This window comes from Ranitomeya variabilis, chromosome 3, assembly GCF_051348905.1.
Source record: "Ranitomeya variabilis isolate aRanVar5 chromosome 3, aRanVar5.hap1, whole genome shotgun sequence".
NCBI lineage: Eukaryota > Metazoa > Chordata > Amphibia > Anura > Dendrobatidae > Ranitomeya > Ranitomeya variabilis.
Genome location: NC_135234.1, coordinates 362,384,740 through 362,410,094, shown reverse-complemented (window position 1 = coordinate 362,410,094; position 25,355 = coordinate 362,384,740). Strand labels below are relative to the sequence as shown.

At 45.8% G+C, this 25,355-nt stretch overlaps 1 protein-coding gene across 1 annotated transcript in view; it reads right to left on the bottom strand.

Annotated features, from left to right (window-relative positions):
• Positions 1 to 22,733, bottom strand: part of SF3A3 (splicing factor 3a subunit 3) — an 82,522-nt gene extending 59,789 nt beyond the window's left edge. The window contains exons 1-6 of the mRNA XM_077295903.1: positions 22,194 to 22,733; positions 18,504 to 18,551; positions 18,369 to 18,421; positions 17,959 to 18,064; positions 17,458 to 17,530; positions 9,929 to 10,020 (exon numbers count right to left, since the gene is read on the bottom strand). Of these exons, the coding sequence (XP_077152018.1) occupies positions 9,929 to 10,020; positions 17,458 to 17,530; positions 17,959 to 18,064; positions 18,369 to 18,421; positions 18,504 to 18,551; positions 22,194 to 22,289 (468 nt within the window). The 5' untranslated portion in view covers positions 22,290 to 22,733. The remainder of the gene's footprint in view (positions 1 to 9,928; positions 10,021 to 17,457; positions 17,531 to 17,958; positions 18,065 to 18,368; positions 18,422 to 18,503; positions 18,552 to 22,193) is intronic.
• Between the last annotated feature and the right edge of the window lie 2,622 nt (positions 22,734 to 25,355).

Below are 25,355 nucleotides of genomic sequence, written 5' to 3'. Positions count from 1 at the left end.
TCCTTAGCCGCCGCATGTGTTGGTAGAGCAATGGTCTCCTGGTCAGAGACCTTAACCCCTTCATGACCCAGCCTATTTTGACCTTAATGACCTGGCCGTTTTTTGCAATTCTGACCAGTGTCCCTTTATGAGGTAATAACTCAGGAACGCTTCAACGGATCCTAGCGGTTCTGAGATTGTTTTTTCGTGACATATTGGGCTTCATGTTAGTGGTAAATTTAGGTCGATAATTTTTGCGTTTGTGAAAAAACGGAAATTTGGCGAAAATTTTGAAAATTTCGCAATTTTCACATTTTGAATTTTTATCCTGTTAAACCAGAGAGTTATGTGACACAAAATAGTTAATAAATAACATTTCCCACATGTCTACTTTACATCAGCACAATTTTGGAAACAAAAGGAAGTTATAAGGGTTAAAATTTGACCAGTGATTTCTCATTTTTACAACAAAATTTACAAAACCATTTTTTTTAGGGACCACCTCACATTTGAAGTCAGTTTGAGGGTTCTATATGGCTGAAAATACCCAAAAGTGACACCATTCTAAAAACTGCACCCCTCAAGGTGCTCAAAACCACATTCAAGAAGTTTATTAACTCTTCAGGTGCTTCACAGCAGCAGAAGCAACATGGAAGGAAAAAATGAACATTTAAATTTTTAGTCACAAAAATGATCTTTTAGAAACAATTTTTTTATTTTCCCAAGGGTAAAAGGAGAAACTGGACCACGAAGGTTGTTGTCCAATTTGTCCTGAGTACGCTGATACCTCATATGTGGGGGTAAACCACTGTTTGGGCTCACGGCAGGGCTCGGAAGGGAAGGAGCGCCATTTGACTTTTTGAAGGAAAAATTGGCTCCAATCTTTAGCGGACACCATGTTGCGTTTGGAGAGCCCCCGTGTGCCTAAACATTGGAGCTCCCCCACAAGTGACCCCATTTTGGAAACTAGACCCCACAAGGAACTTATCTAGAGGCATAGTGAGCACTTTAAACCCCCAGGTGCTTCACAAATTGATCTGTAAAAATGAAAAAGTACTTTTTTTTCACACAAAATGTTTTTTAGCCTCAATTTTTTCATTTTCACATGGGCAACAGGAGAAAGTGGATCCTAAAATTTGTTGGGCAATTTCTCCTGAGTACGCCGATACCTCATATGTGGGGGTAAACCATTGTATGGGTGCACGGCAAGGCTCGGAAGGGAAGGCGTGCCATTTGACTTTTTGAATGGAAAATTAGCTCCAATCGTTAGCGGACACCATGTCGCGTTTGGAGAGCCCCTGTGTGCCTAAATATTGGAGCTCCCCTACAAGTGACCCCATTTTAGAAACTAGACCCCCCAAGGAACTTATCTAGATGCATAGTGAGCACTTTAAACCCCCAGGTGCTTTACCGAAGTTTATACCGCAGAGCCGTGAAAATAAAAAATAATTTTTCTTTCCTCAAAAATGATTTTTAGCCCGGAATTTTTTATTTTCCCAAGGGTAACAGGAGAAATTGGACCCCAAATGTTGTTGTCCAGTTTGTCCTGAGTACGATGATACCCCATATGTGGGGGTAAACCACTGTTTGGGCGCACGGCAGGGCTCGGAAGGGAAGGCACGCCATTTGGCTTTTTGAATGGAAAATTAGCTCCAATCATTAGCGGACACCATGTCGCGTTTGGAGAGCCCCTGTGTGCCTAAACATTGGAGCTCCCCGACAAGTGACCCCATTTTGGAAACTAGACCTCCCAAGGAACTAATCTAGATCTGTGGTGAGCACTTTGAACCCCCAAGTGCTTCACAGAAATTTATAATGCAGAGCCATGAAAATAAAAAATAATTTTTCTTTTCTCAAAAATGATTTTTAGCTCTCAATTTTTTATTTTCCCAAGCGTAACAGGAGAAATTTGACCCTAAAAGTTGTTGTCCAGTTTCTCCTGAGTACGCTGATACCCCATATGTGGGGGAAAACCACTGTTTGGGCACATGCCGGGGCTCGGAAGGGAAGTAGTGACGCTTTGTATTGCAGACTTTGATGGAATGGCCTGCGGGCATCATGTTACGTTTGCAGAGCCCCTGATGTGCCTAAACAGTAGAAACCCCCCACAAGTGACCCCATTTTGGAAACTAGACCCCCCAAGGAACTTATCTAGATATGTGGTGAGCACTTTGAACCCCCAAGTGCTTCACAGAAGTTTACAACGCAGAGCTGTGAAAATAAAAAATCATTTTTCTTTCCTCAAAAATGATTTTTTAGCCCGCAATTTTTTATTTTTACAAGGGTAACAGGAGAAATTGGACCCCAATAGTTGTTGCCCAGTTTGTCCTGAGTATGCTGGTACCCCATATGTGGGGGTAAACCACTGTTTGGGCGCACGTCAGGGCCCGGAAGGGAGGGAGCACCATTTGACTTTTTGAACGCAAGATTGGCTGGAATCAATGGTGGCGCCATGTTGCATTTGGAGACCCCTGATGTGCCTAAACAGTGGAAACCCCTCAATTCTAACCCCAACACACCCCTAACCCTAATGCCAACTCTAGCCATAACCCTAATCACAACCCTAACCCCAACACACCCCTAACCACAACCCTAACCCCAACACAACCCTAACCCTAATCCCAACGCTAATCCTAACCCTAACCACAACCCTAACCCCAACACACCCCTAACCATAACCCTAACCCCAACACAACCCTAACCCTAATCCCAACGCTAATCCTAACCCTAACCACAACCCTAACCCCAACACACCCCTAACCACAACCCTAACCCCAACACAACCCTAACCCTAATCCCAACGCTAATCCTAACCCTAACCACAACCCTAACCCCAACACACCCCTAACCATAACCCTAACCCCAACACAACCCTAACCCTAATCCCAACGCTAATCCTAACCCTAACCACAACCCTAACCCCAACACACCCCTAACCACAACCCTAACCCCAACACACCCCTAACCCTAATCCCAACGCTAATCCTAACCCTAACCACAACCCTAACCCCAACACACCCCTAACCATAACCCTAACCACAAGCCTAATCTTAACCCTATTTCCAACCCCGGCCCTAATTCCAACCCTAACTCTAATTCCAACCCTAACCCTAAGGCTAAGGCTATGTGCCCACGTTGCGGATTCGTGTGAGATTTTTTTCGCACCATTTTTGAAAAATCCGCAGGTAAAAGGCACTGCGTTTTACATGCAGATTTACCGCAGATGTCCAGTGTTTTTTGTGCGGATTACACCTGCGGATTGCTATTGAGGAACAGGTGTAAAACGCTGCGGAATCCACACAAAGAATTGACATGCTGCGGAAAATACAACACAGCATTTCTGCGTGGTATTTTCCGCACCATGGGCACAGCGGATTTGGTTTTCCATAGGTTTACATGGTACTGTAAACCTGATGGAACACTGCTACGAATCTGCAGTGGCCAATCCGCTACGGATCCGCAGCCAAATCCGCACCATGTGCACATAGCCTAATTCTAAGGGTATGTGCACACGCTGCGGAAAAAGCTGCGGAAAACGCTGCGGATCCGCAGCAGTTTCCCATGAGTTTACAGTTGAATGTAAAGCTATGGGAAACAAAAAACGCTGTGCACATGCGGAAAAAACTGCGTGGAAACGCAGCGGTTTACATTCCACAGCATGTCACTTCTTTCTGCAGATTCCGCAGCGGTTTTACAACTGTTCCAATAGAAAACGCAGTTGTAAAACCGCAGTGAAATCTGCAGAAAAACCGTGGTAAATCCGCGGTAAATCCGCAGCGGTTTTGCACTGCGGATTTATCAAATCCGCTGCGGAAAAATCCGCAGAGTACCAGAATACGTGTGCACATAGCCTTACCCTAGCCCTAACCCTACCCCTAACCCTACCCCTAACTCTACCCCTAACTCTACCCCTAACTCTACCCCTAACTCTACCCCTAACCCTAGTGGAAAAAAAAAATAAAAATATTTTCTTTATTTTATTATTGTCCCTACCTATGGGGGTGATAAAGGGGGGGGTTCATTTACTATTTTTTTTATTTTGATCACTGTGATGGGTTATATCACAGTGATCAAAATGTACATTGAACGAATCTGCCGGCCGATTCGGCGGGCGCACTGCGCATGCGCCCGCCATTTTGGAAGATGGCGGCGCCCAGGGAGAAGACGGACCGACTCCGGGAGGATCGGTAAGTATGAAGGGGTGGTGGGGGGGTGAATCGGAGCACAGGGGGGTGCGGACACTAGGACGGGGGAGCGGACAGGCAGACGCAGGGGAGTACCGGACTGAACGGAGGACCGGGGAGCAGATCGGTGGCAGTGGGGGGGGGGGCAGATCAGGATTTCCAGCCATGGCCATGATATTGCAGCATCGGCCATGGCTGGATTGCAATATTTCACCATTTTCATAGGTGAAATATTGCAAATTGCTCTGATTGGCTGTTGCACTTTCAACAGCCAATCAGAGCGATCGTAGCCACGTGGGGGCAAAGCCACCCCTGGGCTAAAGTACCACTCCCCCTGTCCCTGCAGATCGTGTGAAATTGGAGTTAACCCTTTCACCCGATCTGCAGGGACTCGATCCCTCCATGACGCATACGGTGCGTCACAGGTCGGATTGGCACCGACTTTCATGACGCAGCGTATGCGTCAAAGGTCGGGAAGGGGTTAAAGGTAAGGTGCCATCAAAAAATTTTTTTTCCAGCGATTGAAAAAATGTAAAGAATTAATGTTTCAATTTTCTTTAAAAAAATTGGCATTTGTTTATAATTTAGTAAAATATGAAAAATAATTTGAAAAGGTTTGGCATTTCCACTTTTAAACACTAGGGGGAGCAGCTAATGAAATTTGACAAAAACCTAGTGTACAATTAGCTCACATTACTGCACTGCAGTAATTATGGGCAGAGTCTGCTGACATGGGTGTGATGCCACTCCTCTCCTTCCCTCCTGGGTGTTTGCTAAGGGATAAGAGAGGATGATATTCAGGAACCCAGTGAGCAGCCATTTTGTTGGTGACTGCAGAGTTATACTGACAAGTAGACAGTCACAGAGGATGGCAGGCAGCAAGGATTCTAGGAGACATATGGTGGAGGGAGCAGGGTGACAGCAGCACAGAGTATTTCAGGAGAGCAGTGTGCAGGTCTATGGGAGGCATCATGTTTGGTGCGCGGAGCAGCCAGGGATTGTACATAGAGCGCTGTCTTTTATACACATGGATGGGTCGACTGCTTGTCTCCTCCACAGAAATCCAGGAAATATTTCTGCTGATTGATGGCCTGTTCTGACCCAGACATTGCATGCAAAGACCCCATTCCCCTCCTCAGATCCTGTCCTGGCGATGTGTGAAAGTGAGGCGACAGGCGCAGTCCGGGGTGACGCTGGGAAGGAAATGCAGCCATATAGTAAAGATAAAAATGAGACCCCTCTCTTCAGCTGCCTCACCCGACCTGACTGCACCTAACTGGAGGTCATGCTGCCCCCTCTATTACCCTAGACCCGTGTGCAGGTGCTCAACGAGAACCACCCTAGATTGGGTCCCCTTTCTGAAGATAATACTGCCATAGTGTTCTCACATAATACCGCCATATTGATCACACATAATACTGTCCTATAGTTCTCACATAATACCATCATATAGATTGTAAATAACGACGCCATAGTGTTCTCACATAATACTGACATATAGATCTCACATAATACCGCCATATAGAGCACACAATACCGCCATATAGAGCACACAATACAGCCATATACTTCACACATAATACCGCCATATAGAGCTCACATAATACTGCCAGTATTCTCACATAATACCGCCATATAGATCACACATAATACCGCCATATAGATCACACATAACGGGGGGGGGGGGGGGGGGGGGGAGGAGTGCATAGGAGAGGATTAGATACACAGCTCAGTCACACAGGAGAGGATTTGATACACGGCTCAGCAGACAGTATCACACAGGAGAGGATTAGATACATGGCTCAGTCAGTATCACACAGGACAGGACTAGATACATGGCTCAGCAGACAGTATCACACAGGTAGGATTAGATACATGGCTCAGCATGCAGTATCACACAGGAAAGGATTAGATACACATATCAGCACAGTATCACACAGGGTAGGATTAGATACATGGCTCAGCAGACAGTATCACAGGAGAGGATTAGATACACAGCTCAGTCAGTATCACACAGGACAGTATTAGATACATGGCTCAGCAGACAGTATCACACAGGAGAGGATTAGATACACGGTTCAGCAGACAGCATCACACAGGAGAGGATTAGATACACGGCTCAGCAGACAGCACCACATAAGAGAGGATTAGATACACGTCTGAGCACACAGTATCACACAGGACAGGATTAGATACACATCTCAGCACAGTATGGCTCAGCAGACAGTATCACACAGGAGAGGATTAGATACACGGCTCAGCAGACAGCTTCACACAGTAGAGGATTAGATACACGGCTCAGCAGACAGTATCACACAGGAGAGGATTAGATACACGGCTCAGTCAGTATCATACAGGACAGGATTAGATACATGGCTCAGCAGACAGTATCACACAGGACAGGACTAGATACACATCTCAGCACAGTATCACACAGGGTAGGATTAGATACATGGCTCAGCAGACAGTATCACACAGGAGAGGAGTAGATACACAGCCAGCACAGTAACACACATGGGAGGAGATACATTGCTCAGAGTCAGCATCACAAAGGATAAAATTAGATTGCCGCTCCCCCTCTCCCACTGATACTTACTTCACTGCTTCGCTGCCAAGTCCTTTCTCCCTCCCGTCCTTGGTCTCCTCCTCCTCCCATAACCACAGGGCTCCTGCGATTATACTGGGAAACTGGAGCTCACAGATGCACTGTGAGCTCCAGAAAGATGGCGCCGATCTCCTGCCTCTGCTGTGGTGTGGACGGTTTAGGGGCCGTGGCCAGATCACGGCAGGGAGCAGCTCAATATAAAGTATAGGGTCGGATGCCAACCGCAGATGTCTCGGCACCAGTCCACAAAACGGAATGGGTTCCCCATATTCTGGACGAGGTGAGTGCTCTGAATGGTACGTCTCGAGAACGGCGTCCTTCCGAAGGTTGGACACTTTATTTGGACTACCTCACGGTAAGAGGACGGCTTCCTGACGGTTACAGGAAGGGTTTAGCCGTTTCATCGGCCATGTTAGCCTTGTGGATTCATTACACCATTCAGGAGTCCTTCCATGTTAGATGTCAGCCTACCTCCCTGTCTATCGAGGTTTCTTGGGTTCTAGGCACCAGGCGTCGGCAAAGCACATCTGCAAGCTTGCGGGTACGTCCAGTCCGCATGCATTCTTGAAGCACTATAATTCCCAGACTTTCACAGATGTCAGTCTGGGCAGGCGGACTCTGCAGGCCGCGGTGGCGCACTTGTATGTAGCAATTTCACAAGGCCTGATCTGATGTTGTCCCTACCCAGGGACTGCTTTGGGATGTCCCACGGCCTGTGTCCCCCAATGAGGCGAAGGAGAAATAGGGATTTTTGTGTACTCACTGTAAAATCCTTTTCTCTGAGCCATTCATTGGGGGACACAGCTCCCACCCTATTAGCTTGCGCTTGTTTTATAATTTGACATGCTATACTCTCATATATAATGTGACATGCTTTTCGCTCATATATTGTTATTGATCTCCTACTGCTTTTGCACCGAACTGGTTAGCTGAGAGCCAGCAGGAGGGTGTATACTGCAGGGGAGGAGCTAACTTTCTTTGTGTCACTTAGTGACAGCCTCCTGGTGGCAGCAGCATACACCCACGGTCTGTGTACCCCAATGAACGGCTCGGAGAAAAGGATATTACGGTGAGTACACCGTACACCGTATGCTTTCACACAAAAACTTTTATAGAAAATTTTTTTGCATTGCTTTATTCTGCGAGCTATAATTTATTTTTCTGCTAATGGAGCTATATGGCGGTTTGTTTTTTGAGGCACAAGATGATGTTTTCAGTGATACCATTTTTATTTATACTCATCTTTTTGATAGTGTTTTATTCCACTTTTTTCCAGCGGTATGATGAAAAAGCATAGTTTCCTACGTTTTGGTTTGTTTTTAAGGGGTTGACAGAAGGGTTGACTAGTGAGACACTTTTATAGGCGGGTTGTTCCAGATACAGCAATACTAAATGTGAACTGTTTTTTTTTTTCCTTTTTGTACATAAGTGTGTTTTTATTAGTGTAATATTTTTTGTTTTAACTTTTTTACTTAGTCCCTTTATGGTACTTTGACTTTGATCACAGGCATAATGCATTGCATTATACCTATATTAAAAGCTTCTTAGACCATGCTGTGAGCATGATCTCAGAAGCTTTCCGTAGCTTGGTAACCTGAGGGTCATCATGACGATCCCCAGGTCACCATGGCACCGTTCTGAGGGCATAGGGAGCTCCTGTCCCTGAGCCTATCTCCTGAATGTCACGACTGATCGCAGCATTTAGGAAGTTAACTGTCAAGGGCTCAGCCGACACTGCTCCTGGCTGTTAAGTGCAGAAGCTCAGACACTGGCAGTGCTGAGCTCCTGCTCTGATCGGGCAGGAGGTGCTGATATTTCAGATTGACTGACCAATCATAGCGATCTGGGTGCGGGGACCGATGGCATAGGTGTGGGGACCGATGGCATAGGTGTGGGGACCGATGGCATAGGTGTGGACTCCTTCCTGTGCTGCTCAGTTGTCGGCACTGAAATACATGCAGTGACAGTTCAAAGTCCTGATGGGCATAGAACGTCATGGTGTGGAAACTGACACCTGCTCATGAAGTGCTATGTCCGTCATTTGTCATTAAGGTACTTATTCACTTAAGTGGTTAACACTGCAGTTGCAGAAAAATATTGCGACTTTTGGCATTTGCAATATGGCTGACATGGGCGGATCTGGTCAGGTCACGCACGCCTGTGAAATTTATAAGATACGCCACTAAAGTGGCATAACTTACTCCACAACTGTACGCTAACCTATGGCTTGCATACATTTATTGCGCCGGTAAATGCTGGGTATCACACTGGTAATAGTAATGTACTAATAGGGGTGGGGATGCTTTGTGATTATGGCGTTAATGGATAACCCCTAGAGGACTGGTCTTTTTGCTATAGTGGTAATAGCCTATTGTTATTGTAAACGGCCAGGTATCAGTATTATATACTTAGTGGTGTGTGTCCAGGGATCCGTGCTCCCCTACTTTTTGCACAGTATTCCTTTATGGTTATGGCTTATTTTTTTCATTCCTGTCCACGTGTCTGTAAGCTTTTAAATAATAAAGAAATGTTTGTACTTTTTGACTTAATTGGGACTTGAGTATCATCTTTTTTGTGGTGGTGTTGGGTATCACACATGCCTAATTCATTGGGTGGTTAACAACGCTTAATGAATCATGTCTGTATACTACAGCAAACGCTTCATTAAGATAGACGTGCACTACATCAGTCATAATGGAATTGCCCCCCAAAAAATTATAGTAGAGTTGTACAGCCACCATGTGTACGGAGATATTCTCCCCAAGGAGAATGTGACTGAGAAAGAAAGTTGCCAGTGTTTGCTCTTATTTTATTCCTGTTGTTCCAAAGTATCCTTTTTTTTTCATAAACTCTGCCATTCGGTTCCACAGACTTTTTATTTTGTGCTAATTCTGGCTTTTACTAAAAGGGCATAGCGAATATGATTTTTGGGGAGAGTGTCTTTTGGCTGCACTGAATCATTACTCTGTGAGCCACACCACATTGTTAAGACCATAAAATTAGTGCTACATAAAAAAAACCCATAGCTCTGAAATTGTATGGTGAATTTGAAAAAAAAAAAAAAAAGAAAACTGAACACTTAGGGGATCATAGGGAATAAAACATGGACACTTGACCTGGTGACTGGTTCGCTTCAAAAATAATTTGCATGTTACCTTACCTCTGATGATTTGAGATTGATATATTTTAAGTAACAGTCATGGAGATCCATGTAACGACCATAACCTTCCTCATCTGTAAACTCCACCAGATCTGTGAAAAGCATTATATGGTCAAACAGAGGAAAAAAAATCAAGTTTTCACTGCAAAATAAGTGTTAAATGTACCTTAATCACTGGAATTGCACTAGCTTTTAGGCATAATTGTCTTTAAAGGGAAACAGTCATCAATTGTTTTGTATCCCTACAAATCCCACCACCTTTTTCCATTGCCGTTAAGCATTTCACAAATTATTACATTGCTATGGTATTTGAGGTGTAGGGGGAGTCAGAAAGCAATGTAATCATTTGTGAATAGCATACCAGCAGAAAAAGGTGGTGGCTTTTGTTGGGATAGTAAAAAACTGTTGCCAGGTTCCCTTTAACCCCTTAGTTACAGAGCCAATTTGGTACTTAATGACCAGGCCAATTTTTACAATTCTGACCACTGTCACTTTATGAGGTTATAACAACTCTGGAACGCTTTAACAGATCCTGCTGATTCTGAGACTGTTTTTTCGTGACATATTGTACATCATGTTAGTGGTAACATTTCTTCGATATTACTTGCAATTATTTATGAAAAAAATGGAAATATGGCGAAAATTTTTAAAATTTTGCGATTTTCAAGCTTTGTATTTTTATGCCCTTAAATCAGAGAGGTATGTCACAAAAAATAGTTAATAAATAACATTTCCCACATGTCTACTTTACATCAGCACAATTTTGGAAACAATTTTTTTTTGTTAGGGAGTTATAAGGGTTAAAAGTTGACCAGCAATTTCTCATTTTTACAACACCATTTTTTTTTTTTTAGGGACCACATCACATTTGAAGCCATTTTGAGGGGTCTATATGATAGAAAATAACCAAGTGTGACACCATTCTAAAAACTGCACCCCTCAAGGTGCTCAAAACCACATTCAAGAAGTTTATTAACCCTTTACGTGCTTCACAGGAACTGAAATAATGTGGAAGGAAAAAATGAACATTTAACTTTTTTTTGCAAACATTTTACTTCAGAACCATTTTTTTTTATTTTCACAAGTGTAAAAACAGAAATTTAACCATAAATTTTGTTGTGCAATTTCTCCTGAATACGCGGATACCCCATATGTGGGGGTAAACCACTGTTTGGGTGCACCACAGAGCTTGGAAGAGAAGGAGCACCGTTTGACTTTTTCAATGCAGAATTGGTTGGAATTGAGATCGGACGCCATGTCACAATTAGAGAGCCCCTGATGTGCCTAAACAGTGGAAACGCTCCACAAGTGACACCATTTTGGAAACTAGACCCCTCAAGGAACTTATCTAGATGTGTGGTGAGCAATTTAAACCCCCAAGTGCTTCACAGAAATTTATAAAGTAGAGCCGTGAAAATAAAAAATCTTTTTTTTTTCCCCTCAAAAATGATTTTTTTAGCCTGCAGTTTTTTATTTTCTCAAGGGTAACAGGAGACATTGGACCCCAAAATCTGTTGACCAGTTTGTCCTGAGTACGCTGATACCCCATATGTGGGGGGGCACTGTTTGGGCACCCATCGGGGCTCAGAAGGGAAGGAGCGCCACTTGGAATGCAGACTTTGATGGGATGGTCATGCTGCATTTGCAGAGCTCCTGATGTACCTAAACAGTAGAAACCCCCCACAAGTGACCCCATTTTGGAAACTAGACCCCCCAAAGAGCTTATCTAGATGTGTGGTGAGCACTATGAACCCCCAACTGCTTCACAGAAGTTTATAAAGTAGAGCCATGAAAATAAAAAAAATCATATTTTTTCCACAAAAATTATGTTTTCACCCCCAAATTTTTACTTTCACAAGGGTAACAGGAGAAAGTGGACCCCAAAATGTATTGTGCAATTTATGCTGAGTTGGCTGATACCCCATATGTGGGAGTAAACCACTGTTTGGGCGCATGGCAGAGCTCGGAAGGGAAGGAGCGCAGTTTTGGAATGCAGACTTTGACAGAATGGTCTGCGGGCGTTATGTTGCGTTTGCAGAGCCCCTGATGTGCCTAAACATTGAAACCCCCCACAAGTGACCCCATTTTGGAAACTAGACCCCACAAGGAACTTATCTAGATGTGTGGTGAGAACTTTGAATGCCCAAGTGCTTCACAGAAGTTTATAATGCAGAGTCGTGAAAATAAAAAATGTTTTTTTTCCACAAAAAAGATTTTTAAGCCCCCACGTTTTTATTTTCACAAGGGCAACAGGAGAAATTGGACCTCAAAGGTTGTTGTCCAATTTATCCTGAGTACGTTGATGCCCCATATGTGGGGGTAAACCACTGTTTGGGCGCACGGCAGAGCTCAGAAGGGAGGGAGCACCATTTGACTTTTTGAGCGCAAAATTGGCTGTGGCGTTTAGAGACCACCTGATGTACCTAAACAGTGGAAACCCCCCAATTCTAACTCCAACCCTAACCCCAGCACACCCCTAACCCTAATCCCAACCCGATCCATAATCCTAATCACAACCCTAACGATAATCACAACCCTAACCCCAAAACAACCATAACCCTAATCAGAACCCTAAATCCAACACACCCCTAATCCTTATCTCAACCCTAACCTCAAACCTAACCCTAATCCCAATACACCCCTAACCCTAATCCCAACCCTAACCTTAACCCTAATCCCAAACCTAACCCTAATCCCAAACGTAGCCCTAATGCCAACCCTAATCCAAACCCTAACCCTAATCCCAACTCTAACCCTAACTTTAGCCGCAACCCTAGTCCTAACTTTAGCCCCAACCCCAACTTTAGCCCCAGCCCTAACCCTAAATTTAGCCCCAACCCTAACCCTAAATTTAGCCCTAACCCTAAATTTAGCCCCAACCTTAACCCTAAATTTAGCCCTAACCCTAAATTTAGCCCTAACCCTAAATTTAGCCCCAACCCTAACCCTAAATTTAGCCCCAACTCCTCTAGCTGCCGGCCGATCATGGCGGGCGCACTGCGCATGCGCCCGCCATTTTCTTACCGGAGGAAGAAGCCGACGGCCAGGAGGGGGACACAGGAGGACCCAGGGACACCGGTAAGTATAACAGGGTCCAAGAATCCCACTATTTCTCTGTTCTCTGATGTGCGATCACATCAGAAGAGAGAGAATTACACATCGTTTGGTTTTTTTTGCGGTCGCCGATGAACAGTTAATTACCGGTGATCGCAAAACAGTGTTCGGTGAAAACCGACCCCGATCATGTTCTTTGGGGTCTCGGCTACCCCCGGCAGGTGAGTATCGGGAGGGCGATCGGGGACCCCATTTCTCTGTCCTCTGATGTACGATCACATCGGAGGACAGAGAAATTAAATAGGAAAACGCGTATTGGTTTTTTTTGCGACCGCTGGTAAACGGTTAATTACCGGCGATCGCAACCCGGGGGCCAATAAACCCCCAAATCATGTTCTCGGGGGTCTCGACCCCAGAGAAAATCCGACTCTGGGGGGCGCTATTCACTTTTTCCACAGCGTCCCAATACATAGGACGGTGATATTTATCGTGCGGAGACTGAGCGTCTCTGCAAGATAAATAGACATGCTGCGGTGTAGAAAGACGTGCCGCATGTCTGTCTCCGCAGGGAAGCCGGAGGCATCCACACACGCATAGTGGAGATGGGATTTCATAAAATCCCCTCCACTATGCTGTAACATCTGGACGCTGGGGATGTACGCAGAGTCCAATCCACAGCGTTTATTGAATGTGGAAACATACCCTTAATGGTTTTTTTAAAATTATTGTTTACTGAAGCCACTGTGGGCTGCCATACTTTGCAGGTCTGTAAGGGTAGCTGCACAACACTGGCAGCCCCTGGGCATAGGAGACAGCGGTCAGACCCTGATTTCCTCTCTTACATTATAGCCACATCAGCCGTGAACTGGGCACGCCTCTTTGGCCAGGCGTCACTTTATTGTAGTCCAGCACTACGTGCTAAGCTCTCCTTACCCTCTATCGCCAGCACCGGTAACAGGAAGCTGTACTGTTCACTTCCTGTATAACAGGTCCTAGGTTGCAAGGAGACCAGAGGAGCAGCAGACAACAATGAAGCTTGTGGACCATAGGAGCAAAAATGTCTTAATTCATTGGAAAGTATCAGGGCTGCGGTGGAGAAGGGCCAGACATGGTGCTTTTGCACAGAGGCAAAAGTTTAACCCCTTTACCCCCAAGGGTGGTTTGCACGTTAATGACCGGGCCAATTTTTACAATTTTGACCACTGTCTCTTTATGAGGTTATAACTCTGGAACGCTTCAACGGATCCCGGTGATTTTGACATTGTTTTCTCGTGACATTGTACTTCATGTTAGTGGTAAAATTTCTTTGATATTACCTGCGTTTATTTGAGAAAAATGGAAATTTGGCAAAAATGTTGAAAATTTCACAATTTTCCAACTTTGAATTTTTATGCCCTTAAATCACAGAGTTATGTCACACAAAATACTTAATAAGTATCATTTTCCACATGTCTACTTTACATCAGCACAATTTTGGAACCAACATTTTTTTTTTTGTTAGGGAGTTATAAGGGTTAAAAGTTGAACAGCAATTTCTCATTTTTACAACACCATTTTTTTTTTAGGGACCACATCACATTTGAAGTCACTTTGAGGGGTCTATATGATAGAAAATACCCAAGTGTGACACCATTATAAAAACTGCACCCCCAAGGTGCTCAAAACCACATTCAACAAGTGTATTAACCCTTCAGGTGTTTCACATTAATTTTTGGAATGTTTAAAAAAAAAAAAAAAAAATGAACATTTAACTTTTTTTCACAAAAAATTTACTTTAGCTCCAATTAGTTTTATTTTACCAAGAGTAACAGGAGAAATTGGACCCCAAAGGTTGTTGTACAATTTGTTCTGAGTATGCTGATACCCCATATGTGGGGGTAAACAACTGTTTGGGCGCATGGCAGAGCTCAGAAGGGAAGGAGTGCCATTTGACTTTTCAATGCAAAATTGACTGGAATTGAGATAGGACGCCATGTTGCATTTGGAGAGACCCTGATGTGCCTAAACATTGAAACCCCCCACAAGTGACACCATTTTGGAAAGTAGACCCCCTAAGGAACTTATCTAGATGTGTGGTGAGCACTTTGATCCACCAAGTGCTTCACAGAAGTTTATAATGTAGAGCTGTAAAAATAAAAAATCATTTTTTCACAAAAATGATCTTTTCGCCCCCAATTTTTTGTTTTCCCAAGGGTAACAGAAGAAATTGGACCACAAAATTTGTTGTGCAATCTGTCCTGAGTACGCCGATACCCCATATGTGGGGGTAAACCACTGTTTGGGCGCATGGCAGAGCTCGGAAGGGAAAGAGCACCATTTGACTTTCCAATGCAAAATTGACTGGAATTGAGATGGGACGCCATGTCACGTTTGGAGAGCCCCTGATGTGCCTAAACATTGAACCCCCCCCAAAAGTGACACCATTTTGGAAAGTAGACCCCCCTAAGGAACTTATCTAGATGTGTTTGGAGCACTTTGAACCCCCCAAGTGTTTCACTACAGTTTATAACGCAGAGCCGTGAAAATAAAAATTCTTTTTTTTTTCCACAAAAATTATTTTTTAGCCCCCAGTTTTGTATTTTCCCAAGAGTAACAGAAGAAATTGGACCCCAAAAGTTGTTGTCCAATTTGTCCCGAGTACGCCGATACCCCATATGTGGGGGGGAACCACCGTTTGGGCGCATGGCAGAGCTCGGAAGGGAAGGAGCGCCGTTTGGAATGCAGACTTAGATGGATTGGTCTGCAGGCGTCACGTTGCATTTGCAGAGTCCCTGATGTACCTAAACAGTAGAAACTCCCCACAAGTGACCCCATATTGGAAACTAGACCCCCCAAGGAACTTATCTAGATGTGTTGTGAGAACTTTGAACCCCCAAGTGTTTCACTACAGTTTATAACAGAGCCGTGAAAATAAAAAATCTTTTTTTTTTTCCCCACACAAATTATTTTTTAGCCCCCGGTTTTGTATTTTCCCAAGGGTAACAGGAGAAATTGGACCCCAAAAATCTTTGTCCAATTTGTCCTGAGTACGCTGGTATCCCATATGTTGGGGTAAACCCCTGTTTGGGTGCACGGGAGAGCTCGGAAGGGAAGGAACACTGTTTTACTTTTTGCATGTGCCTAAACAGTGGAAACCCCCCAATTCTAACTGAAACCTTAACCCAAACACCTTAGCCCTAACCCCAACTGTAGCCCTAACCCCAACAGTAGCCCTAACCCCAACTGTAGCCCTAACCCCAACTGTAGCCCTAACCCCAACTGTAGCCCTAACCCCAACTGTAGCCCTAACCCTAACTGTAGCCCCAACCCTAACTGTAGCCCCAACCCTAACTTTAGCCCCAACCCTAACTTTAGCCCCAACCCTAACCCTAGCCCAAAACCTAACTTTAGCTCCAGCCTTAGCCCCAACCCTAATGGGAAAATGGAAATAAATGCATTTTTTAAAATTTTATTATTTTTCCCTAACTAAGCGGGTGATGAACGGGGGTTTGATTCACTTTTATAGCGGGTTTTTTAGCGGATTTTTATGATTGGCAGCCATCACACACTAAAAGACGCTTTTTATTGCAAAAAATAGTTGTTGCGTCTCCACATTTTGAGAGCTAAAATTTTTCCATATTTTGGTCCATAGAGTCAAGTGAGGTCCTGTTTTTTGCGGGACAAGTTGACCATTTTTGGGCACGTGACATTTTTTGATCATTTTTTATTCCGATTTTGTTGAGGTAGAATGAACAAAAAACAGCTATTCATGAATTTCTTTGGGGGGGCGCTTATACCGTTCCGCGTTTGGTAAAATTCATAAAGCAGTTTTATTCTTCAAGTCAGTACGATTACAGCAATACCTCACTTATATCATTTTTTTATGTTTTGGCTCTTTTATACGATGAGAACTATTTTATATAAAAAAAATTATTATTGCATCGCTTTATTCTGAGGACTATAACTTTTTTAGTTTTTCGGTGGTGATGCTGTATGGCAGCTCGTTTTTTGCGGGGCAAGATGACGTTTTCAGCGGTACCATGGTTATTTATATCCGTCTTTTTGATTGCGTTTTATTCCACTTTATGTTTGGCGGTATGATAATAAAGTGTCGTTTTTTGCTTCTTTTTTTACGGTGTTCACTGAAGGGGTTAACTAGTGGGACAGTTTTATAGGTCGGGTCGTTACAGACGCGGCGATACTAAGTATGTGTACTTTTATTGTTTTTATTTAGGTAAAGAAATGTATTTATTGGAACAACATATATATTTTTTTCTTTATTTAGGAAATTTTTTTTTTTTTTTTACACATGTGATGTGTGGCGCTTGAGAGCCACCTCCCTGTAAAAAAGAAATTAAAAGGGCTATTCACAAAAAAACTAAACATCTTTTCAATTATCAAAAGTGAACCTTTAAGCAAAAAGCCAACTCGTATTCTCACATTAAAAGATTGGCTAGCTTGGGAATTTTAGAGACATGGAATGGACTAAGACTTACTCTGAGCTTCCTCACTTGGATTCTCCCTGGATTTCAGCAGCTCATCAAACTCGACTGACATAGGAACACATATCTTTCAAAAAAGTAAAAAAAAAAAAAAAAAAGTTACAACTACAGAGAAATTCCTTTTATGGATTTTTCATAATTAAAAATCTAATCTGGTGTGCAAGAAATAAATCATAAGTAAGCCGTCCGATATAGCAAGTTATGGAATAGCACTAAGGCAAATTCTTCCCTCTCTCAAGAACAAAGATAGATTTTTATAGTAGATGTGTACTCTACATTTTGTGGTGTACAGTCAGTATAACATACCGTACTATTTTATAGTATTGTATAAAGATATATATCACACACCCATACACAATATATAGGCTACATCACTCTACACAAAAACAAACTAGTCGCTTAGCTATTCGGCATACACTGCACCTACAGAGGCCCATAGGTACAACACATCCCCACGTGTCCTATTACGCTAATGCCACTCCATCTTGTACTCACCTCATTTGGATGCTTCCGATGAAATTCTTTTATTAATTTGAGTCTGTTATAAAATTCACTAAACTCATTGGGCCCAGAAATTGCATTCAGTTCTTCTTTCCTTAACCTGAAATACAAACACAACCATGTTACGTTAAACCATTCAGTACATTGCATTTATATACAATAGTCTGTATTAGGTCTGAGGTTGACTTTGCTGTAGACTTGCACAAGATTTAGCCTTTTCCATTGAAAAAGTCAAAATCCATCGCAACTTGCATGCTGAAAAAATAAAAATGCACAGAAAATCCTGCAATCAGGTGGATGGATGCTTCGGCACTCACAGGAATGACTGGAGACGTTCCTTACAGTGTACAGCTATATTTACCATGGGTTCATATAAAAAGGGCATGAAAATATAAACTCCTTACCCATCTTTATCTTCATATAAATCTCTGGCATTGGAGCTTACGTCCATATATCTCTACAAATATAAAGAAAAAAGTGTAACCGAACAGATTTTCCCACCATTTGATCTTCCCTCACTATAAGAGTCCAATACTTACATCGAGCACTGCTCTGGCTCTGTGATCTGAATTTATCTGCTCTCGTAACTGTAGAAATAGAAATTATATTTTAGATATAGAAAAAGCACATTTAACCTCTAAACGACCCACTATTTGTAATATTTTTATGCTTTTCCTCTCTCCTCCACCACTTCCAAAAGTCCTAACTTTTTTTTTATGTTTCCACTGCTTGTTTTCTGTGGGCCGAGTTGTAGTTTTGAACGACACCATTCATTTTACCATATAATGTACTGAAAAGCAGAAAAATATTCCGAAAGTGGTAAAATAGTGAAAACAAAAATGCAATTCCACCTCTGTCTTAACAGCGTTCATTGTGCAGAAAATGACCTGGCAGCATGAATCTCCAGGACAGTTCTATTACGGCCGTATCAAACATTTCCAGCTTTTTGATATTTTAAGTGGGGTTTTTTTTAGAGATTCGAGAAAAAAAAAATTATTTTTTTTTGCAGGGATGGCTTTTTTTTAAATTACCGTATTTTCGCTTTATAAGACGCACCTGATTATAAGACGCACCCCCAAATATGGTGAAGAAAAAGAGAAAAAAAATATTTTTTTATGTTAAATGGGGGTCTGTCTTATAATGCCAGTGTACGTCTTACAAATCATATGTCCCTCATCCTGGTATCTATATAACCCCCATCCTTGTGCTGGCACATGCCCCCCTGTGCTGCTGTCAGGCACATGCCACCCTGTGCTGCTGTCAGGCACATGCCACCCTGTGCTGCTGTCAGGCACATGCCCCCCCTTGGTCACTATTATGCCCCCCTGTGCTGCTGGCAGGCACATGCCCCCCTAGTCATTATATGCCCCCCTGTGCTGCTGGCAGACACAGACCCCCCCCCTGGGTCACTATATACCAATCTGTGCTGGCAGGCACATGCCCCCCCCCCCCCCCCCTGTACTGCTGGCAGACATGTCCACTCTGTGCTGCTGGCAGACAGATGCCCCCCCTGTGCTGCTGGCAGGCACATGATAAAACACTTAACTCACCTTCTGATGATGGCTCTGTGCTCACAGCTCCTCGGTTGTGCTTCCTGTTTCCCAGGCATCAGATCATGTGACCTGGGCACACAATGATGTCATCACTGTGCTGTGCCGATCACATGATCGGATGTCAGCACAGACCCAGGACGCACAACCGAGGAGCTGTGAGCACGGAGCCATCATCAGAAGGTGAGTTAAAGGGAACCTGTCACCCAGTTTTTTTCCGTATGAGATAAAAATACCGTTAAATAGGGCCTGAGCTGTGCGTAACTCGGCTTCAGGAAAATGTCCGCCGCGATCTCCATCTGCACACGCGCGGCATCCCGCGGCCATTTTCCTGAAGTCCCGGGCAGCAGAGCGCTCCATCTGCGCACGCGCGGCCTCAGGATGATGGCCGCCCCCACTGATCACCAGGGGAATAGCGCAGATCGCGCTCTTTTTCCTCACCTATGCAGTGGAGTCGGCGAAAACCACTACGCCACCAACGGAAAAATAAGCAAGATCTGGGGAAAGAAACAGCGATGTCACCACGCCCATTTGACCAGACCAGCCTGACTGACAGGCGAAAACGTCGACTTTGGTAACGTATTTCGGCAGCATAGGTGGGGAATCAGGGTCCACAAAATACACTATTGTAACGCACAGCTCAGGCCCTATTTAACAGTATTTTTATCTCATACGGAAAAAACGGGGTGACAGGTTCCCTTTAAGTGTTTATTTTATCATGTGCCTGCCAGCAGCGCAGGGGGGGGCATCTGTCTGCCAGCAGCACGGGGGGGGGGCATATCCATGATGGGAGGGGGAAGATGCAGGCACATGTAATATTCCCTGCTCCCCTGTGAATCAAATCGGCACAGGTTCAGCACCAAGGTGATGGACAGCAGGTGCAGTGAATATTACATGAGGCTAATGAGCGGGAGCACAGGACCTCCTGCTGTCTCTGCAGCCAGCCCCCTGACACCACTCCAGAGCCACCCCCCTCCTCTACAGCACATCACACAGATTCGGATTATAAGACGCACCCCCAACTTTCCCCCAAAATTTGGGGGAACAAAAGTTCGTCTTATAATCCGAAAAATACGGTATATCATTTTGGAGTACATTACATTTTTTGGGGAAGTGCAGAGATAAAAAGAAAAAAAGTACCAGAATTCAGTTTCCTTTTGGCATTATAACGTATCATTTTCAATAACTTTATAACATTTTCATAGAATGGACTTTTTGGTAAATGATAATAAATGTTTGAAAAGAGGGGCGAATTTAATTTTTATATAAACATATGACAATCTGCTGTGTTTAAAGCCACAGAAGTGCATGAGTTTTATCACATCTCATACACAGGCTGCGAAATATCTCCACAATGAAGAGGTACAGGAGCCATAAGGGGGGGTCGGGATGCCTTGCGCGGCCAAAAACGGGGGGACGGGATGCCTTGCGCGGCCACAAACGGGGGGGGGGGGGGGATGCCTTGCGCGGCCACAAACGGGGGGGGGGGGGGGATGCCTTGCGCGGCCACAAACGGGGGGGGGGGGGGGGGATGCCTTGCGCGGCCACAAACGGGGGGGGGATGCCTTGCGCGGCCACAAACGGGGGGGGGGGGGGATGCCTTGCGCGGCCACAAACGGGGGGGGGGGGGATGCCTTGCGCGGCCACAAACGGGGGGGGGGGGGATGCCTTGCGCGGCCACAAACGGGGGGGGATGCCTTGCGCGGCCACAAACGGGGGGGGGGATGCCTTGCGCGGCCACAAACGGGGGGGGGGGGGGGGGATGCCTTGCGCGGCCACAAACGGGGGGGGGGATGCCTTGCGCGGCCACAAACGGGGGGGGGATGCCTTGCGCGGCCACAAACGGGGGGGGGGGATGCCTTGCGCGGCCACAAACGGGGGGGGGGGGATGCCTTGCGCGGCCACAAACGGGGGGGGGGGGGGATGCCTTGCGCGGCCACAAACGGGGGGGGGATGCCTTGCGCGGCCACAAACGGGGGGGGGATGCCTTGCGCGGCCACAAACGGGGGGGGGGATGCCTTGCGCGGCCACAAACGGGGGGGGGATGCCTTGCGCGGCCACAAACGGGGGGGGGATGCCTTGCGCGGCCACAAACGGGGGGGGGGATGCCTTGCGCGGCCACAAACGGGGGGGGATGCCTTGCGCGGCCACAAACGGGGGGGGATGCCTTGCGCGGCCACAAACGGGGGGGGGGATGCCTTGCGCGGCCACAAACGGGGGGGGGATGCCTTGCGCGGCCACAAACGGGGGGGGGATGCCTTGCGCGGCCACAAACGGGGGGGGGATGCCTTGCGCGGCCACAAACGGGGGGGGGATGCCTTGCGCGGCCACAAACGGGGGGGGGATGCCTTGCGCGGCCACAAACGGGGGGGGATGCCTTGCGAGGCCACAAACGGGGGGGGGGATGCCTTACGCGGCCACGTCACCTTCATACATGCACACCGGCTGTGGTGTGCGGGTGATGACACCCCCATCCTACAGACATCCTGCAGTCCTGCAGGCACACACCTTACACTGCCCAGATGTGCACTGGAAGGAGCCTGTACCAGGGAAAGCCATCACCCACAGGTGGGATACCGAACATTACTATGTACGTGTAACAGGCAGAGACACCGGGAATGGCCGCACGGGGCTCTGTACGGAAAGTCATTGTGCGCGGCCGGTCACGTGCTCTCTCACCGTAGGTTTCTTCGCCATCATCTCCTTGGTCATTACGTCCATGAGCCGCTCTTTCTCCTCATGGTAGCGCCGCTGTTGCTCCAGTATAGTCTCCATCTTTGGAAGGCCCGAACCGGAAATAGCAAGTGCAGCGCAATACTGTATCCCCTCGTCTCAGTGGACTAGAATCAAAGTTCCGTGCTGTTCAGTGACTCAGTGTAACTACCGGAGTAAGGACTGGACGGCGCGGAAATAGCGCCCCCTTGTGGTGCTCGCTGTCCAGTTTTCACTCGCTCAGCGAGGCAGAGGTGGTGTAATGGTATGTGGAGCTTGTGGTTCAGCCAGCCATAGTAACGCGAGATAACAGCTCCCTCACGTGGTGCTCAGTGAGTCGGTGTAGCGCAGTGAAAACTGGACAGCAAAGCAAATGCGCCCCCTTGTGGTACTCTGTGAGTGTTAGCGCCAACGAGAACTGGACGGCGTGAAAACAGCGCCCTCTCATGCCTCCAATGACACCGTGCAGCGCAAGGGAGGACTGGTAGCAGCTCCCCCTTGTGGTGGGCAGTGAGTCATTGCAGTGTTCGGCTATGAGCACACACTGCAGATTTGACTGGAATTTTCTGTGCAGATTTTGCATTTCTTGGCAGAAAACGCAGGTCAGAATCTGCGCCTTTTTGTTGGTATGTGCACATGTTGCAGATTTTTGTGCAGATTTCTTCCTATTTTACCCCTGCGGATTTCTATTATGGAATGGGTGCAGAAACGCTGCAGATCCGCAAAAAGAAGTGACATGGTCCTTTTTTTGAATCTGCTGCGTTTTCCGTGCAGAGTTTTCTGCACCATTAGGCTACTTTCACACTAGCGTCGGTACGGGGCCGTCGCCATGCGTCGGCCCGACACATGCTCTGAAATAAATACACAAACGGGGGCAGCGGATGCAGTTTTTCAATGCATCCGCTGCCCCATTGTAATGTCCGGGGGGAGGGGGCGGAGTTTCGGCTGCGCATACGCCATCGAAAATGACGCACAAAAAAACGTTACATGGAACTTTTTTTGTGCCGACGGTCCGCCAATATACAGTGCATTCGTCACAAAGCGTCGCTAATGTAAATCTATGGGGAAAAGACGCATCCTGTGGACAACTTTGCAGGATGCGTTTTTTCTTTAAAACGACGCATTGCGACGTCCGCCTGATAACGCTAGTGTGAAAGTAGCCTTAGCACAGCATTTTTATTTTACCATTGATTTACATTGTACTGTAAATCACTTGCGGATCTGCAGCGAATCTGCTCGGGAAAAAAAAGCTGCAGAAATGCAGGAAATCTGCAACGTGTGCACATAGCCTAAGGCTATGTGCACACGTTGCGGATTTTGCTGCAGATCGGCAGCGGATTGGCCACTGCAGATTCGCAGCAGTTTTCCCTGAGTTTACAGTACCATGTAAACCTGTGGAAAACAAAATCCACAGTGCACATGGTGCGGAAAAAAACACGCAGAAACACAGCTTTGTATTTTCCGCAGCATGTCAATTCTTTGTGCGGATTCCGCAGTGGTTTACACCTACTCTTCATTAGGAATCTGCACAAAAACCGCGGTAAATCCACGGCAAATCCGCAGGTAAAACGCAGTGCGGTTTACCTGCGGATTTTGCAAAAACAGTGCAGAAAAATCTGGAACGTGTGCACATAGCCTCAGACTGGACAGTGAGGCAAAAGTTCCTCTTAATGCTGCTCATGGCTGATGCTCCCCCATCTGGTGCTCAATGAAACAGCAGCGCATGTTGGGACAGAGGTAGCAGCTCCCTCTCTCTGGTGGCCTTCAGGGAGAGACAGTGAAGCACTTGTAAACACTGGTCGGCGTGGTAATAGCTCCCCCTTGTGGTACTCAATGAGCCAGGGTAGCGCTGGTGAAAACTAACCCTCTTGTGGAACTCATGATAATAGCTCCCCCTTGTGGTATTCATGGTAACAACCCCACCTTGCGATGCTCGTGGTAACGGCTCCCTGATTTGGTGCTTGTGGTAACAGCTCCTCCTTGTGGAGCTCATGGTACCAGCTCCTCCTTCTGGAGCTCATGGTACCAGCTCTCTTGTGTAACTAATGGTGATAGCTCCAACTTGTGGTGCTACTGCTTATGGTAACAGCCCTCTCGTGTTCATACGGTAACAGCACCCCCATGTGGAGCTTATGGTAACAGCTCTACCTTGTGGAGCTTATGGTAACAGCTTCCCCTTGTGGAGCTTATGGTAACAGCTCTAGCATGTGGTGATTATGGTAACAGCTCTACCATGTGGTCATTATGGTAACAGCACCCCCTTGTGGAACTTATGGTAACAGCTCTCCCATGTGGAGCCTATGGTAAGAGCTCCTCCATGTGGAGCTTATGGTAACAGCTCTCCCATGTGGTGATTATGGTAACAGCACCCTCTTGTGGAGCTTATGATAACAGCTCCCTCGTTTGTTCATAGTAAGAGCACCCCTGTGTTGATCTTATGGTAAGAGCTCCCCATGTGGAGCTTATTGTAGCAACTCTCCTATGTGGAGCATATGGTAAGAGCTCTCCACATTGAGCTTATGATAAGAGCTTCCCCATGTGGTGCTTATGGTAACAGCTCCTCCTTCTGGTGTTCAGCCATCATTGACATTCACAGAAACGGTTTTGTGAAAATCTTTAGTAATTACTCCATGGTAATGTAAAGCAGCAACCCACAGCATTAGGCCATGTTCACACATTCAGTATTTGGTCAGTATTTTACCTCATTATTTGTAAGCCAAAACCAGGAGTGGGTGATAAACACAGAAGTGGTGACGTGTTTCTATTAGTAAGCGCTGTGGGTTGGACGCTGTGTACTTGTGCAGTGTCCAACCCTCAGCAGCCAGATGTTACAGCATAGTGCCCAGACACCTGCGGCTCTCCCGTTGCGATGGACATGCGGCGCATCTTTCCAGACCGCAGCGTGTCTATTTATCTTGCGGAGATACAAGCCTCCACAAGATAAATATCATCCATACAATGTATTGGACACAAAGATTCGTACGGTTCAATGAACACAAGCGGAATCACCTGCGCTCAAAAGCCAGCAGCACTTTGGAGGCAACAGACATGTGCTGCGTTCAAAGGGCTGCCAATTTCGGAATGTGTGCACATACTCATACTTTTCCTCTGATTTTTCCACTCCTGGCT